Source organism: Geotrypetes seraphini, chromosome 1 (genome assembly GCF_902459505.1).
Source record: "Geotrypetes seraphini chromosome 1, aGeoSer1.1, whole genome shotgun sequence".
Taxonomy (NCBI): domain Eukaryota; kingdom Metazoa; phylum Chordata; class Amphibia; order Gymnophiona; family Dermophiidae; genus Geotrypetes; species Geotrypetes seraphini.
Window position 1 is genome coordinate 539,468,733 of NC_047084.1, and position 17,680 is coordinate 539,486,412.

The window sequence follows — 17,680 nt, forward strand, 5'->3', positions numbered from 1 at the left end:
CGACCCCCCCGACACGATTGGGCACCCCCCCCCGCCACGCTCCGACCTCCTCGCCATGATTGGGCACTCCCCCGACACAATTGGGCACCCCCCCGCCGCTTCTTACCCTCATCTGGGCACTCTTGAAGATCGGCCCTCGTCTGCTGGGCCTTGAGCATCTGAGCATGCTCAAGGCCTGCGAGTTCACGTTCTGAACGTGAACGTGAACTCGCAGGCCTTGAGCATGCTCAGATGCTCAAGGCCCAGCAGACGAGGAGTTCGATCTTCTAGAGTTCCCAGATGAGGGTAAGAAGCGGCGGGGGGGGGTGCCCAATTGTGTCGGGGGGGGGGGGAGATGTCGGATCGTGTCCGGGGGGGTGCCCAATCGTGTCGGGGGGGGGGGTGGTCGGATCGTGGCGGGGGGGGGGGTGCCGGTTCGAGGTAGGAGGGGTGCCGGATTGCAGGGGGGGGCCTTCGAGGGGAGCAATGCTGGTTCTCTGGGAGGGGGGGGGGAACGCATCAAAGCGAGTTTCCATTATTTCCTATGGGGAAACTCGCTTTGATAAACGAGCATTTTGGATTACGAGCATGCTCCTGGAATGGATTATACTCATAATCCAAGGTACTACTGTAACTCTCATGCAACAAGAAGCTACATTTATCCGGCATCTATCAATCCCCATGGGTGCTTGTTAACTGAGAGTCTACTGTATAAAATTTTAACTTCAATTCTAAGGATCTTTTTAATTAAAAAGAAATCAATGCAACTGAAAAGAAAGAAAAAAAAAATCAGATGTATTCCCAGTGCAACTGAATCTCTAACATTTCAGGAATGAAATAAAGCTATTCCCCTCCAATGCTCCTCAAAATTGGCCCACAACACCTATATGATGTATGTTTGAAAAGCAGTATGTTTCCTTTCTTATGTTTGAAGGTTAAAAAAAGGGGGGGGGGAGGAAAAATAGCAGCACAATCTTCAAAGTACTCAATTTCTCTGAAGGCCAATATAGTAAACATTTTAATCAACAAAAAGATAGTTTGATAATTTACCTGTACAGTTTCAATCAAGCTTGCTGAATAAAATGGTGTTGCTATCACAAAGGTCAGTCTGTATAAATTTAAAATACAAAATAATTAATTAATTGAATTCCTCCACTTTTTCAGACATTATAAATACTTCGGGATGGGGGATGGAGGAAGGTAATTCTTGTTTCATGTTTACAAAAACACTCCTGATGAGCCCCAAGCTTTTTATGTTCTATGGGCAGAAGAGTCAAAACAAACTCTTTGGACATCATAGGCCCCATTGTTTGGTATAAATCAAAAACAGCATTCTACAATAAGATCATCATCATACTCATACTAACAGTCAAAACATGATGATAGTAGTGTGATGGTGTGGGGATGCTTTGTTGCCTTAGCATCTGGAAAACTTGTCATTATTAATGAACCATAAATTCTGAATGATACCAGAAAATTCTAAGAATACCCAGTTATCTGTTCCTGAGCCAAAGCGTAATTGAATTATGCAGCAAAACAATGACTCCAAACAAATCTGAATGGCTGAGGAAGAAAAAGAAGCATACAAATACAGGGAAGTATTTGGTTGCAATTACTGCTGCTAAAAGTGGTTCAACTAGTTAAGTATAGAAGCGGTTACTTTTTCACATTGGTGATATGAGTGTTGGATAAGTTTGTTCATTCAATACATAAATAATTTAAAAATTATGCTATGTTTACTCAGGTTCCCACTGTCTATTTTTATATTTTGTTTAAGGACCAGAAACCATTCAGTATAGCATACAAGCAATAATACAGGAAATCAGGATGGGCCTTTTTCATATGACTGTAGCCTATTTAACTGTCACTGAATGCAGGTTACCCCCATGCAAAATGCAGGTTACCCCCATTCATGTGTTAGGGCTAGTCATTCATTATTTCTACCTCTGTTTGTTGGGGGTTAAGAGATCAACTTGAATTGGCTTTCTTCCATCACAATCCCATTTAGTTTAAAAAAAATTCTCAGGTAGTATCCCGACTCCTCTTTTAGGAGCTGATGTATTAATGCATAAAGTTTACCCTGGTTTGGGGTTCTATGGCCTGGATTCTACAAATAGCGCTGTTGTTGGCGGCTGTCAATTGCGTGTCAATCACGTGTCAGCGCCATTTATAAAATTGCGGCTTCAAAAAAGGTAGATGTTGGAAATGCAGTCCAGGGTTTTTAAGTCCTAAATTTCCAGTGGTTTTTTTAAGGTCTAAATTTCCGGCGTTAGTCATGCCTACAGTGGTACTAGATGTCATAAAGCGCCTCTGTAGGTGCGATTCTGGTGTTATTATTTTAGGCTCAAGTAGATGCCTTCAATTTTGTTTTAAGACTGCTTTTAAATAGTATTTTGCACTTAAGGCACCATTTATAGAATATGGGCCTATGTGAATATTAGCTACCCATGCAAAAAGTTTTGTTTTAGCTTTTTTTTTTTTTTAACTTTCCAGGTAAAATTCAGAAAACTACATTTACCAAATTGTAATATTTTTGTGAAAACTGATCTTCAAACATGTTTACAAGCGTGATTTATATGTATTGCAGCAGCTTTTATGAATTTAATACATTTTTGCACCACAGACTGTAGACTAAATATTACAGCAATTTGTTTCAGAGTACTTTTCTGAATGTACTGTATAGTGTGCTCTGGGGAGAGCTCTACACTTGTCTTAGGTAGTTTTGTTGGTGCCGTCAATAAAAGGTAGATGGTATGCCTGTGTGTATGTCCTATGCCCTGGAATTTTTTAAGAAATGCAACTTTGTCATTGTGGAAGGCAGAAAGGCCCATATTTTATAAACAATACCTTAAGTTAGGCACTAGTAGGTACCCTACCATCACCTACAACTACTTAAGTGGAAAATGCTATTTAAAAAAAAACATAAAAGCATTTAAAAAATAAAAAATGAAGGCAAAAAGGTGCCTCAAAAGAATTCAAACAGTAAGGAATGGAGGGAAAATAACCAAATACAACAATAAAAATTCACTCCATTAATAAAGTCAGCTATGCACCAAAAACACTGTTTGACCAGCGAAAGAAAAAGCCTCAGAACAATGGAGAGGTGAACCCACACTCTTACCACCTATACATCATAGGCAAAAAACAAACAAACTTTTGCTAATGGTTAAGTGAAGCAAGGTAAAAGCCTTGAAAAATACCAATCACAAAAAAACTTATGCTGGAAGATAGCAACTATGAGCAGTATCATACGCTGAAACCAACAATGGGCTGACAATCATTTCGTGGCAGATTCGCCACTGCCTCAGAGCCTCAAACGAAAGTATGCTATCTGTCCAACAGCTTCTTGTCCGATGGCTTCAACCCGCAGTTTTTAAATTATTTATGTATTGAATGAACAAACTTATCCAACACTCATATCACCAATGTGAAAAAGTAACGGCCCCTATACTTAACTGGTTGCACCACTTTTAACAGCAGTAATTGCAACCAAATACTTCCCTGTAATTGTATGCTTCTTTTTCTTCCTCAGACATACTGTTTTATTATTATATGCTGTTCTGTCGCTTCTTATGTATGGGGATTTTAACTTACTGTACTTCACTGTAAATGGTAAGGTGATGTAGTGAGAGACAAAAATTAATTCTTACCCTTTTAATAGGAGGTGCCCCGATATTTGCTTAAGGTTCCACTTATGAGAAAGCTCCCTAAAAGAAAGAAAGAAAAAAAAGTTACTCAGGATTCTTAAAAATCACACATAAGCTGGACAAAGTTTCTCTGTAATCATATCTGAAGGAAACCTAGGTCCCACGGCAGTGCTCCTAAGCTGTGTGGGAGTATTTCAAATATAATCCTGCCACAATAAAAGGAGGGGATTGCTGTTTCAGCATCACATTTTTAATACTGAGGGACAGGATTCTGAGGCTTTGCAGGATTCTAGGGAACCTAGCAAAAGAAAACATGAGATTAACGCACCACTGGCAGGAATGCAGACTCCTGTACAGCTTAGAATGGATACAAAGATTTTCTTAATTACCTTAAAACTACAAATTGGAATCAGAATCACAATTCTTTTAAATTTTACTAGTCACTGCACCCCAAAAGAAATGCCAGAAATCTCCCCTTGAACCTACCATGATCTCATACTTTGAGACTCAATGCAAATGAAAGAATCAAAGTCACAAATGATAGAAAACTTTGGCCCTTAACAGTTGCAAACAAGTTTTCTTTTCAGGCTATTCATAATGACAGATTAGGTTCTTACCTCGATAATCTAGGTTCTGTTAGGATACATAGGAGTCTGTACTTGAGCTGCTGATTCCCACTTCCCGTGAACTGCAGAAGGGTATCACTTCAAGAACTTGAAATTCCTCCCCTTCTGCAGTGGAGAATGACACCCTCCCCAGTTGGTACCAAAGCAGTTGAACTCTATTGAAACAGAAGAAAAGAGAAGGAGAGGCATGGGGAACTCCTCCAGCAACAAACATATTCTGCTCTGAAACTTAGGAAACAGAACAATGATTAATCAATTAACAAGTAAACAGTGAACAATAAATCCTGCACACGAGTAACTAAGAGACAATTTGCTAAGTGTAATAAGCAGGGGCTATAGGACCCTCTCAAGAGGAAAGAGAAAGGAAAACCCTTAGCTCCTGTAACATATCTTTTCAAAATCTTTAGATAGCATAGAAGAGGCCCCAGAAGCATTTTATGACACTTAATGCCACTTTCGGCAATGTCCAAGGCAAAAATCAGGTGAATCACAACAAATCCACACAGGGAGGGTAGTACAGACTCCTGTGTATCCTAACAGAATCCAGATTATTGAGGTAAGAAGGGCAGGGACAGATGAGCCTGCTCACAGATCTGAGGACCCAAAGGCGGCATCCTCTCAAGTCTCCCCATCCACTCTGTAGAACTTTGTAAAAGTGTGAAGAGTAGCCCAAGTAGCTACTCTACAGATTTCATCAGGAGAAACAGCCTGACTGCCCAAGAGGTTGCTACACTTTGAGATAATGGAGAAGAATTCTCCTCACGTCCATTAATGATAAAACTTTGTCCTTTTTCTTTAAGGTAAGGTTATAGGGACAGGATTAAAGGTAAATTACAAAATTAGTCAGAGACCACTATTCAGGCAGTGGGCCTGATGGGCCGCCGCGGGAGCGGACCGCTGGCCAGGATGGACCTCTAGTCTGCCCCAGCGGAGGCAACTTCTTATGTTCTTATGTAACACCAGGAGCCAGACTTTCTGATCTACATGAAAGGCCGAGACCACTTTTGGTAGAAAGGAAGGCACAGGGTGTAAAGAGACACCAGTCTTCATAAATCTAAGGAAAAGCTTCCTGCATGATAGATCCTGAAGCTCCGATACCCTTCTCGCCAAGGTGATAGCCACTAGGAAAACCATCTTGACCGTAAGATCCATCAGTGACATTCTGCAAGGGTTCATACAGGGTCTTACAGATGGCCCATAAAACAATGTTAAGATTCCACGTAGGGAATGGTTGTTTTACAGGAGGATGTAGCCGCAACTCTTCCTCTCGGAATCTGGCTATGTCAGGATGGGATGCTAAGGACTCTTTCTTCACTTGAGCTCTAAAGCACAAGAGGCTCACCACCTGCACTGTGAGAGAACCAACTGCCAGGCCCTTTTCAAGTCCATCCTGAATGAACGACAAAATTATGGCTATGGGAGCCGTATATGGCATCACCTTCTGATCACACCAGTGCTGAATAATCTACTAGTACTTAACATAGGCCCCAACAGTCGCTTCTAGGATCATAGCAGAGTAGTTATGACTCTCTCTGAATATTAAAATAAGAACTGCCATCACCGGATCAGACCCTGGGTCCATCAAGTTCGGTGATCTGCTCACGCGGAGGCCTAGCCAGGTGCGACCTGGCGAAAACTTAGTCACCGGTATCCCTCTATTTGCCTTCTGAGGAGATGTGCATCTAACTTGCCCTTAAATCCTAGAATGGTGGGTTCCGCAGCAATCTCCACCGGGAGAGCGTTCCAGGTGTCCACCACCCGCTGTGTGAAGCTGAACTTCCTGGCATTTGTACTGGGCTTATCCCCCCTCAGTTTCAGTCCACGACCTCTTGTCCTAGTCACATTTGACATCTCCCCATCTCCCCTCCATGCCCACCCCATTCCTATCATATTGCTACATTTCTTCACCATTCCCAGTCAATTCCTATCCCCATCACATTGCTAACATTTATTTAAAGATTTATAGTCCGTTGCATCCAACAATTCTGCAGGGTCACAGTAAAGCATACATAGTAAAATTAACACAGTCACTCAATAAACATACTGTTTCATTTAAGAAAACACTTGCTCAAATAACATAGTTTTTTTTCCCTGAACTGTAAAACACTCAATGCCTTTTTTTTATTTCACTAGGCAGGCCATTCCGTAATATCAGACCCTGCACGGTCAACATGGCATGGCGAGAACCTGAAAGTATAACCATATTCATGGAGGGAACTTCAAGAAGCATCTCATTCTTCCCCTTACTATCGCCACAGTTTTCTTTCTGTGCTAAGGCTATGCGCTCAAGAGCCATGCCATAAGACCAAAGCATTCCCGAACCTCCAGGGCAATTGGTCCCTGTGACAGATGCATTGGAAGTGGTGGCAGCCTGAGACATCTGTCCCTTTGTAGCTGCACTAGATCTGCCACGTAACATGAATGACATGGTTAATCCGGCACTACCTGAATCACCAACCTGTGATGAGTTGCTATTTTCCAAATGAGCCAACCTACTAAACGCCACAGGGGAAACACATACAAGAGTTCCTGTTGGCCAAGGCTGGACTAAGGTGTCCATGCTAGTGCTTCTCGGTTCAAATTTCCAGCTGAAGTACCAAGAGACTTTCTTGTTGTGCGCCGACATCATTAGGTCGCTCGTCAGCCTTCCCCAGCACTTTATAATTTTGTTGAAAACACCACTCTTGGAAAAATATCATCCTCTCGGATCCAGGGGCTGGTGACTAATAAAGTTGGCTTGCACATTGTTTACTCCTGCTACATGCACTGCAAAATAGCTTCTAAATGAGCTTTTGCCCAATGGAACCACAAATGGGCCTCTAGATTTAATGGCACACTCTTGGTACCTCCTTATCTGTTGATGTATTCCACCTCTGTGGCTTTGTCTGAGAAACCCAGACAGCTTTGCCTTCCAGGGACTTTTTGAAGGCCCACAGTGCTAGCCGAATGGCTCTCAGTTCCAATCTATTGATAGACCAGCTTCTCTGAGAGGGTAACCAGTGGCCCTGAAATGGGAAACTCTCGCAATGACCTCCCCAGCCATACAGAGTAGCATCCATCACTAGTATTACCCAAGAGGAGTGCAGAGAGGTAAGCCCTTGGATAGCGTCTCCGCAACCAACGCAGACTGACGTGATTCCGCCATCCAGGGCAACAGCATCTGGAGTGACTCTATTTGTAGAGACCAGCTGAACAGTAATGGACTCTAAAGAGAATGCTGGTGAGCTTTCACCCAAGGCACCACGTCTGTAGAGGTTACCATGCAACTGCGAGTCTGACCTCGGTACCCGGAATGATGGGAGAGGCGCTGATAAAGGACCGCATCATTGATCACCTTGACGGACATGATCTGATGAGGACCAGCCAGCACTGCTTCAGCAAAGGAAGATCTTGCTTTACGAACTTGCTGCACTTCTTCAAGGGAGTAAACAGGCAGATACACAAGGGTTATCCTGTCGACCTTGTATATTTAGATTTCCAGAAGGTGTTCGACAAGGTCCCGCATGAATGACTACTTCGAAAAATTGTGAGCCATGGAATCAAGGGTGAAATACTCACATGGATTTAAAACTGGCTGGCGGGTAGGAATCAGAAAGTGGGGGGTGAATGGACAATACTCGGACTGGAAAAGTGTCACGAGTTGAGTGCCACAGGCTTAGACCCGTGCTCTTCAACATTTTATCAATGACCTGGAAATTGGTACGACGAGTGAGGTGATTAAATTTGCAGATGATACGAAGTTATTCAGAGTACTGCAGATGCAGGAGGATTGCGAAGACCTGCAACGTGACAAACACGCTCGAGAAATGGGCCGTGACATGGCAAATGAGGTTTAATGTGGATAAGTGTAAGGTGATGCATGTCGGTAATAAAAATCTTATACACGACTACAGTGCAGTACTTGGAGAAACACCCCTAGGAAAGAGATTTGGAAGTAATGGTTGACAAGTCGATGAAGCCACCCGCACAATGTGTGGCGGCGGCGAAAAGGAGATTATGAATAGATCGGAGAAGGTTATCATGCCGCTGTACTGGGCAATGGTATGCCTTCACCTGGAATACTGCATCCAGCACTGGTCGCCATACATGAAGAAGGACACGGTACTACTTGAGAGGGTCCAGAGAAGAGCGACTAAAATGGTTAAGGGGCTGGAGGAGTTGCCGTACAGTGAGAGATTAGAGAAACTGGGCCTCTTCTCCCTTGAAAAGAGGAGACAGAGGGGACATGATCAAAACATTCAAGATAATGAAGGGAATAAACTTAGTAGATAAGGACAGGTTGTTCACCCTCTCCAAGGTAGAGAGAACGAGAGGACACTCTCTAAAGTTAAAAGGGGATGGATTACTTACAAACGTAAGGAAGTTCTTCTTCAACCAGAGAGTGGTGGAAAATTGGAACACTCTTCCCGAAGCTGTTTTAGGGGAAAACACCCTCCAGGGATTCAAGACAAAGTTAGACAAGTTCCTGCTGAACCAGAATGTACTGTACACAGGTAGGGCTGGTCTCGGTTAGGGCACTGGTCTTTGACCTAGGGGCCACCGCGTGAGCAGACTGCTGGGCATGATGAACTACTGGTCTGACCCAGCAGCGGCAATTCTTATGTTCTTATGCCATGCCAAGCCGTGGGAGCTGACATTGCCAGGATTCCCTAAATCTGTCATCTTAGCTTCAGTTTGCATGCTTCTAGAACATGGCCTTCCGTCATGTTGACAAATATCCCCAGTTACTCCAGGGATTGGACCGGGTACAGATGACCTCAAGAGTTCAGTTCTTTAACCATCCCAAAGTCTTCCATAGACAGTAATAGAACTGTACTCACAGAAATGCTTGGTGTTTTGCCTGCATCAGCTCACACTGCAGCTGGACAACGGAAAAGATTTCTGCCTCAGAGGCATACAGGATTCTTCAGCCGCTTGTCTCTTTGGGCTGCCCTTTTATACAGGCTCTAAGAGCCTGAAACTCTTGACCCCACTAGTTTCTCACATGTCATTGGGGGGAGGGACCACACAGATGGCACCTGCTACAGTCTTCTGGACCAACACGGGGCCACTCAGCCTGTGCTCAATCACCTGAAAAATCAGGGGCAAGCCCAGCTCCCAGGGGAACATGTCCCAAGTTATCCTAAGAATTAGTGCAGTCCGGCTAGGTAGGTGCCCTGTGAAAGGTTTCCGCATGACCTCCCCTCCTCCCCCCAGCTACAAGTCCTCTGATCCATAGACTGTATCTTCTCCCAGGCAGAGCTATTCCAGAGATCCTAGGAACCTTTCTAGCACAAGAAAGTCTCAAAAGTTGGATAAAACCCCCAAAATAATAAATCATATGCAGAGCAGATGAAAAGATACCGTCTCAACTGACTTGTAGAAGGAGAAACTGAGGAACTGAGGCACTGCCCAGTGATACAAGGAGGCGGAGTTGAAAAATGCAGATGGTGCCTCCTGCAATCTTCATGGGTGAAGGGAAGAAATCCACTTATCAAGACTTGTGTCTCTTTTGTACTGGAAATTGTTTTTAGTGTACCTGCCTACAAGGATTATGAATTGTTTAATTAAACAGAACTTTTATAATACTCTTATACATGTTTTTTTAAAAAACATGAGAAGAACTGGTATATGGAAAGAACTCCAACATGAAAACTCCAGTGATGCAGTTCTCATGTTTTTTTAAAAAACATGTATAATAGTATTATAGCATTACTGCCTTCATATTTATGCACTCAGCATTGGATCCGCAGGAGATATCATCCAATTATTAAAGTCACCATCTGTGTGGCAAAGATTTCTGAAGGTGGTCAAATCCTGTATACTGAATTGCTTGCAACGTAGAATTGTTCTCTACAGAATTGTACCTCTTCTTTCCTTCAATAAAGATTTTATTTGGAACCATCTCGATTGACTCACTGATTTCTGCTTTGAAATACTACTATTATCAACATTGCAATTGCTTAAGTAAAAATTATCAGTGATTATAATGTTGGCAATATGATTTGTGAGATGTAATGCGATAGGTTGAATGCTGCCAGCTGTACCAGTGCATTAGAAACAAATTAACCTGTCACATTAAGAAAACCCACTAAGTATAAGACCTAAAAGGAATACATCATCTCATCACACACTACAAAAATATCAACTGCATCAGCAAACAGGAATATACTTGCTGAGAAATGAGAGTGAGTGCAAGGATTGAACAAGAACATCCTGGCATTTGTGGGAAAAAATGTAACAAATTTGCAAAGCATGAAAAAAATATTCTAAGACCAGCAATTTGGCAAAAGCAAATATAAAGCAGGAATACAATTTTACGTCATAAGCATAAAATAGATTAATTATTCCTGTGTCAGGGTTTGATAAGAGGTAAACCTAAAGCAAAAGACGAGAACCTGATAAATGTTCCAAAAGGTAGCAGACTACAGACAAAGCAGCTCAAAGCTAGTATGGAGAAAACTCATAAAACAGACAAATGAAATTTTGTAACACAGAAGCGGGAACAATTACATATCTCATTGGGGGGCAACATATGGACATCAGAAGGCCTAAATGCAGAAAGACAAAATAAGTTTTACACAGTTTTCAGTGGATAAGCTAAGTTCATGCTGTTATTAATGTATATTTATTGTATGCCTGAGTTTTATGCATTTTGTATTGATACTTTGTGAACTGAACAGATGATACCTAAATTACACTTTTGCAGTATAACATTTGCACTAAATACTACTTTACTAAAGTTTTCAAATACACAGTATGCATATTGACTAAAATAAAATACCGTGGCAAAGGTGTAAATTCACTGATGATTCCTTCAGCCCCAAGTGTTATTCCCTGAACTATGAATGTGCTTCCCATTCCTTTCCAAAGAGCTCTTGGACCCTGCAATTTTAAAGATCCCAAAATAGATTAATATTTGTATACACTTAATGTAATAAAATATATGATGTACTTCAGTACATATGCAATTCAAATATGGTCAATAACCTACTACTATAACTAATAGTGAAAAACAAAAATCCTCAAACTATAAAAACATAGGAAACAAAGTCATTTAATATCCACAGTACCCATGTTCTTTATAAAATGCATAGGAAATTCTAATTCTCTACTACAGTGGTTCCCAATCCCAACCCTGTCCTGGAGAACCACCAGCCAGTTGGGTTTTTGGAATAACCCTAATGAATACGCATGAGAGATATTTGCATATAATGAGGTGACAGGCATGCAAATCTGCCCCATGCATATTCATTAGGACTATCCTGAAAACCTGGCTGGTGGTCCTCCAGGACAGGGTTGAAAACCATTGCTCTACTACAACATGTTCCAAAAATTGTAATGGTGAAAATCACATTGTGGCAACTATCAGCATATTTTGCATATTTTCATTACAACTGGTTGAGGGATAACAGGAAATAATCATTTGGAAAAGTAAAGGAAAAGCTACAAGTGATGAAACTAGATTATTTCAAAACATCTCTATTTCTTCCTGAATCTTGCACCAGAACCTCTTTAAACTTAATATTGTCCAAACTCAAATTTATTCCCCCCTTCTCTGAGAATTAATATCTTCTTAGTTCCTCAAGCACAGGAATCTTTTCCAGAATTACAATCAGGGGATTCCAAAACATTACAGAGGTCGGGGGAGAGGGTGTACAGAGGAGATACATACAGGAGGGATCCCTCCACCAACAGACAATGGTAGAAGAAATAGCTATCATCAATTTGTCATCCAATGAGCTGGCATCTACACAAATGTCCTCTCCTTTGTCCCCTCTTCCATATATGACCCCTTTAAACTAGAATAGACATATAAATTTAAAAGAAAATTTCAGATCAGCCACTTTTTTTTTTCCAAATAAGAAACGCCTACACTAGATCCACCTGTTTTGAAAAGGAATTCCAAATGGATCCCTACAGGTCCTGTGGATCTGTTGAGTTGGCCACTGTTGGAAACAGGATGCTGGGCTTGATGGACCTTCAGTCTGTCAATTCTTAAGTTCTTATCATTTGTTTCTACTAGTGTGTCTTGAGAGATGTTGAAACTTCAGAGCAGAAGAGGAAAAAAGCAAAATACTGTAATTCTACTTTACGGAGAGGGTGGTGGATGCCTGGAATGCGCTCCCGAGAGAGGTGGTGGAGAGGAAAACGGTGACTGAGTTTGAAGAAGCATGGGATGAACACAGAGGATCTAGAATCAGAAAATAATATTAAATATTTAACTAAGGCCAGTACTGGGCAGACTTAGTTTTAAAGCGCTCCGACGGGGGGCGTGGGGGGAACCTCCCCACTTTACTGCATAGTGTTCATGCTGCCGTTGGGGAGGGGGGAGTGCAACCCCCCCCCATTATAGAGAAAACAGAACTTTTCCCGAAAAAAATCAGAAAAAGTTCAGTTTTCTCTATAATGGAGGATTCCAACCCCCCAAACCTCCCCCCAACAGCAGCGCGACCACTATACATTAAAGTTGGGGGGGGTCCCCACTCACACCCCGCTTTGGAGCTCTTTAAAACGTAGTTTTCCCGCGGCGCACTTCTTTCTTGCGCCGAATTGTCAGCGCTCGATTGTCGGCGTGCTGGTGTCTCGCGCGCGACTGACTATGAAGTTTCAAGTTTATTAAGTCTTGATGAATCGCCTATATAATTTGCTAGGCGATGTACAATAAAAATAACATGTATTAATAAATGAAACAAGTACAATGTTAAAAATGACATAAAAACAAATATGTTGTATAGACAAGAAACATACTTTATAAACTAATCAAAAACCTAAATTCACAATAATGTGAGGGTAAAACATACAAGACATGTGAGGCTAAATAGGGAAATAGTTACAATTTTGATAGAAGAGAAGAAGAAACATAAAAGGGAAAAACAAAAGGTGGGTAAGAGGTGGCTGTTTTTTTTTAAAAAAGAAAAAAAACCGAAAATGTATATAAGATTGTCAATTTTTACTACTCATAATAACCATACGCATCTTTGAAAAGAAAAGTTTTTAGCATTTTTTTAAACTGAGTTAGGTCTTTTAGTTCTCTGATGTGTTGGGGTAAAAGATTCCATGATTGAGGGGCATTAACTGAGAACATATCCTGTCTTCTGGTTCCTATCATTTTAATAGATGGAACTGTAAGAAGATTAGTTGAGGAAGAACGAAGTGAGCGTGTCGTACTATAAGGAATAAGCCATCTGTTAATGAATTGGGGTTCATTGTAATTTAAAGCTTTGAACACCAAAAGCAACAATTTAAAGGTGAATCGATGGCTTATAGGAAGCCAATGGGATTTAACTAACAGCGGAGTAACGTGGTCGTATTTTTTTGCTTTGTGAATTAGTTTCACGGCGGTGTTTTGTATGAGCTGCAGCCTTCTTTTTTCTTTTAGAGTTATATTAATGAGAAGAGAATTGCAATAGTCTAGTTTAGTCATAATGAGGGAATGAATGAGAATGTTGATTGCTTCTGGTTCTAAGAATTTAGTTAGTGATCGAATCAAACGAAGTTTGTAGAAACAAGATCTAACTATATTGTTTATATGCTCATGGTAAGAAAACTTATCGTCGATCAAAACTCCCAATATTTTTAAAGAAGTAACCTGTTCTAAATTTTATTGTTGGTAGATCATTTTGAACCACGGGAAAGAATGTGCACACTGTCACAGACAGTTCTGAGAGTCTATTCTATGCTCCATTTATAAAATATGCTTTTTCAGAGGGGATGGGATTAATTTTATATAACCACCTGTTATGAAATTTTTCTCTTTATATCTAAACAGGTAATTGCAATAACCTGTAGCAGCAACTTAAGATTTTATTACTGTGGAGACAAAATTTATCTCCATCCTCTACACAAGCCTTGAACATTTATGATTTTATATTTAAATCTTTTTAATAAAGTATAAAAAGGAACAATATTCTGTATAACTGCTGTTTATAAATCACAAATAGAAAACAACTGAAATATCAGCTGGTCGAAACGATGCCTTACTGGTCCTGCTTGACATTAGTGTCACCTTCGACACTACAGATCAGGGGTGCCCACACTTTTTTGGCTTGCAAGTTACTTTTAAAATGACCAAGTCAAAATGATCTACCAACAATAAAATTTAAAAAAACACACAGCACACTGTTTGCAGAGAAAATGTTAATTATTATTTGTATTCAGGGTTTTTATCAGAGGTCAAAGCAGATGACTTTAAAATATGCAATGTCACCTCAGTAACAATTATACAAAAATAGACAAATATACCTCCTCCCCTTTTACTAAACTGCGATAGCAGTTTTTAGCGCAGGGCTGGAACGGGGCTCACACGCTCACCTCTTCGATGCAGGAGACGGCTGGGCAAATATATATCTTAATTAACTATATCATGCCACAAAAAAATCTTTTTAAACCACATATGGGGAGTCTCAGATTCCACCAGCCTGATGCAGTGCCATGTGGAATCACTCTTCACCGGCTCACCCAACGTGTTCATATTAAATTTTTGTTTTTTGTCTTTTATATCTCTTTTAAACCTATATTCCTCATTGGTAATCTAATCTTCTATCAATAATTTAATTAAATAAGAGTAAAATCTCTTCCTGCACGTTATTTCATTTCCATTCACTCATTTTCGTATTATTCATTATTTTTCCTTATTGTTCTCTACTTCATTGATAGTCCATAACCAAATCCAAATTAGCTACTTAGCTTAGTTTAGTTCATATCGCTGCTACACTACACCCCATCAACACATTTCGGACCTTATTCAGGATGGGGAAAAGCCAGTGCAGCTATATTACTTCCATTCTTTCTGTCTTAGAAACTCCCAGCCAACAGATCAAAAAATCCAAGGCACCAAGAAAATTTTTTTTTGTTGGCCTGCGTTATCTAGGAAGATAACTGAGATTGTCTTTCAGAGGTGGGCGTAAAAGAGAATGCACACTGTGTAGCAGATGAATAGGAAAATAAGTATTGGAAATGCTTGTCGATGCCAGCAACAATTAATCTGTTGTAGTAACAGTAAGATGCTGAGCATCTGATGAAAGGATGTTGCAGATAGTAGGAGCCTGATCAGCAGACAAAACTCTTTGTGTCTTGCTGCCTTTTGATGTGACAACAAATGATGTCATTTAACGGTACTTCATGCAAAATTAAAAGCAGCTTCTGAAGTTTGTTGGTTTTTTTTTTTAATTATCGAGTTCAGTTGCCAGTTTTTACATATTGATACCATACTAACATTTTATAGATGCTGTTGGAACAGTCTATTTAATATGCAATGAAAGCAGTGCATGCAAATAGATCTTATGCATATTCATTGTGGAAATCATGAAAACCCGATTGGATTCCGACCCTCGAGGACTGGAGTTGCCCACCCCTAGGCTAGAGAATGACACGGGGATAAAATTTGTCCTCGCCCCCACCCCGTCTCTGCAGGCTCTGTCCCAGTCCCATTCTCTACAAGTTCCTAAAACTTAAACATGTTAAATGCATTTTTCTTATGTAATAAATTCTAAAAACGATCTCTTTGAGGTATGTCTTCTAGTTTCTTCTTTTCTGTTCTTTCCAAAATTGTATTCTCTTTTTTAGCCTCATTTCATTCCCTTCTTCCAGTCTTGCTTTCTGTTGTCAGATTCTTTACTTTTTCAGGCTCTACCTCTGCACTTTCAAGAGGTTCATTTATTATGATGTATTAGTTGTTTCTCCTGAAACTCATGCATTACTATTCAGTGCAGAGGATACACGTCTGTTGGCTTTTTCTGAAGGCTTACAAGTTGTCTGCCCAGTGGCATAGCAAGGGTGAGAGGCGCCCGTGGTGGTGGCGGTCTTTCCCTATCCTCCCACCCCCATCCGCTCCTTCTCTACCCCCTCCTGCCAAGCACATACCTATTTTACATTTGCAGTGTAAGCAGCAACCTCAACCTACTGCTCATGCCAGCATTGGCTCTTCCTCTGATGTCGCTTCCTAGGCACAACTCCAGGAACTGATGTCAGAGGAAGAGTCGATGCTGGTACGAGCAGCAGGTTTGGGTTGCTGCTCGCACCACAAACGTTAAAGAGGTAGGAGGGAAGGAAAGGGGGCGCGAAAGTCATTGATCTGTTCCAAATAGTGGAGTAAAACGCCCCGTATGTTCAGCATCTGCAATACTTTATATGTTGCTTGACCGAACCCATAGCCTGAAAGTTGAATAGACTGACTTCTTGGTTGATGTGAAAGGCTGAAACAACCTTCAGTAGAAAGGAAGGTACTGTGCGTAGGACAATTCCTGCCTCTGTAATCCTGAGGTATGGTTCTCTGCATAAGAGTGCCTGCAATTCTGAGACCCTTCTCGCTGAGATTATTGCCACCAGAAACAGTCTTTACCATGAGATCCAGAAGAGATCTCATGGAGGCTTGCAAAGTCCCTTCAGAACAATGTTATGATTCCATGTCTGAAAAGACTGGTATAACGGAGGCTACAATCTGAGCACCCTTACAAAAATCTAGCCACATCTTGACAAGATGCTAGCGAAACCTTTCCCACTCGAGCTTGGAAGCATGAGTGGCCTGCTACCAGTACCTTGAGAGATGTCACTGCCAGGACCCTGACTGAGTAGTCCTGTATGAACCAATAGCTTGATGCATCTGTCCTGTTGAGAGTCGTACTAGATCCGCATACCAAGGCTGGCAAGGTCAATCTGGGGCTACTAAGATCACAAGTCTCGGATGAGTCACAATTCTGCGACTGACCCGACCCACTACGGGTCACGATGGAAGCACATAAGCAGCCCTTCCTTTAGCCATTGTTGAACCAACACGTCCAATGAGGTTGAATGTTCTTCGAGACAGTGACCATTCTCATGGGTCTAGAGTTTGCCAACTGAGACAGTCGGCCTGCAGGTTTTCCATTCCTGCTACATGGGCTGCGGAGAACACCTGAAGATGAACTTCTGCCCATCTGAACATCATTTGAGCCTCCAGACCTAACAGAGCACTCTTGGTGCCTCATTGTCTGTTCACATAAGCTACCGTGGTAGCATTGTCTGTGAATATTCTGATTGCCTTATTTTCCTGATCTTTTTCCCAATGCCCTTAATGTTAGCCAAATGGCTTGCAATTCCAGATGATTTATGGACCATTTTCACTGATGGAGACACTATCGGCCCTGCACTGGATACCCACTACAATGGGGCCCCCAGCTTTACAGGCTGGCACCAATTGTAAGGATCACCCATAAGGAGATTTGGAGAGGAAAGACCCTTGATAAGGAGTCTACTTGGAGCCACCAACGCAAACTGCTCCTCACTTCCACCATCCAGGGATGCTGCATTTGGAGGGAATGACGCTGTGGGCGGAATTAGCATACGCCGACACCTTGCTCAAGGCTCCAATGTCACAGAGAACAGACAACATAATTACCTCCTTTAACACCAGCTGGGGGCATATGTCCTCTGCCACAGGAATCCGACCCAATCTCGTATGGAAGGCAC

General features: G+C 41.5%; 1 protein-coding gene across 1 annotated transcript in view; it reads right to left on the reverse strand.

Moving 5' to 3' along the window:
• The window catches only part of SLC25A46 (solute carrier family 25 member 46), a 101,297-nt gene that overhangs the window by 26,459 nt on the left and 57,158 nt on the right, over positions 1-17,680 (reverse strand). Inside the window, exons 5-7 of the mRNA XM_033929132.1 lie at positions 11,016-11,116; positions 3,630-3,686; positions 1,030-1,087 (exon numbers count right to left, since the gene is read on the reverse strand). Coding sequence (XP_033785023.1) covers positions 1,030-1,087; positions 3,630-3,686; positions 11,016-11,116 — 216 coding nt within the window. The remainder of the gene's footprint in view (positions 1-1,029; positions 1,088-3,629; positions 3,687-11,015; positions 11,117-17,680) is intronic.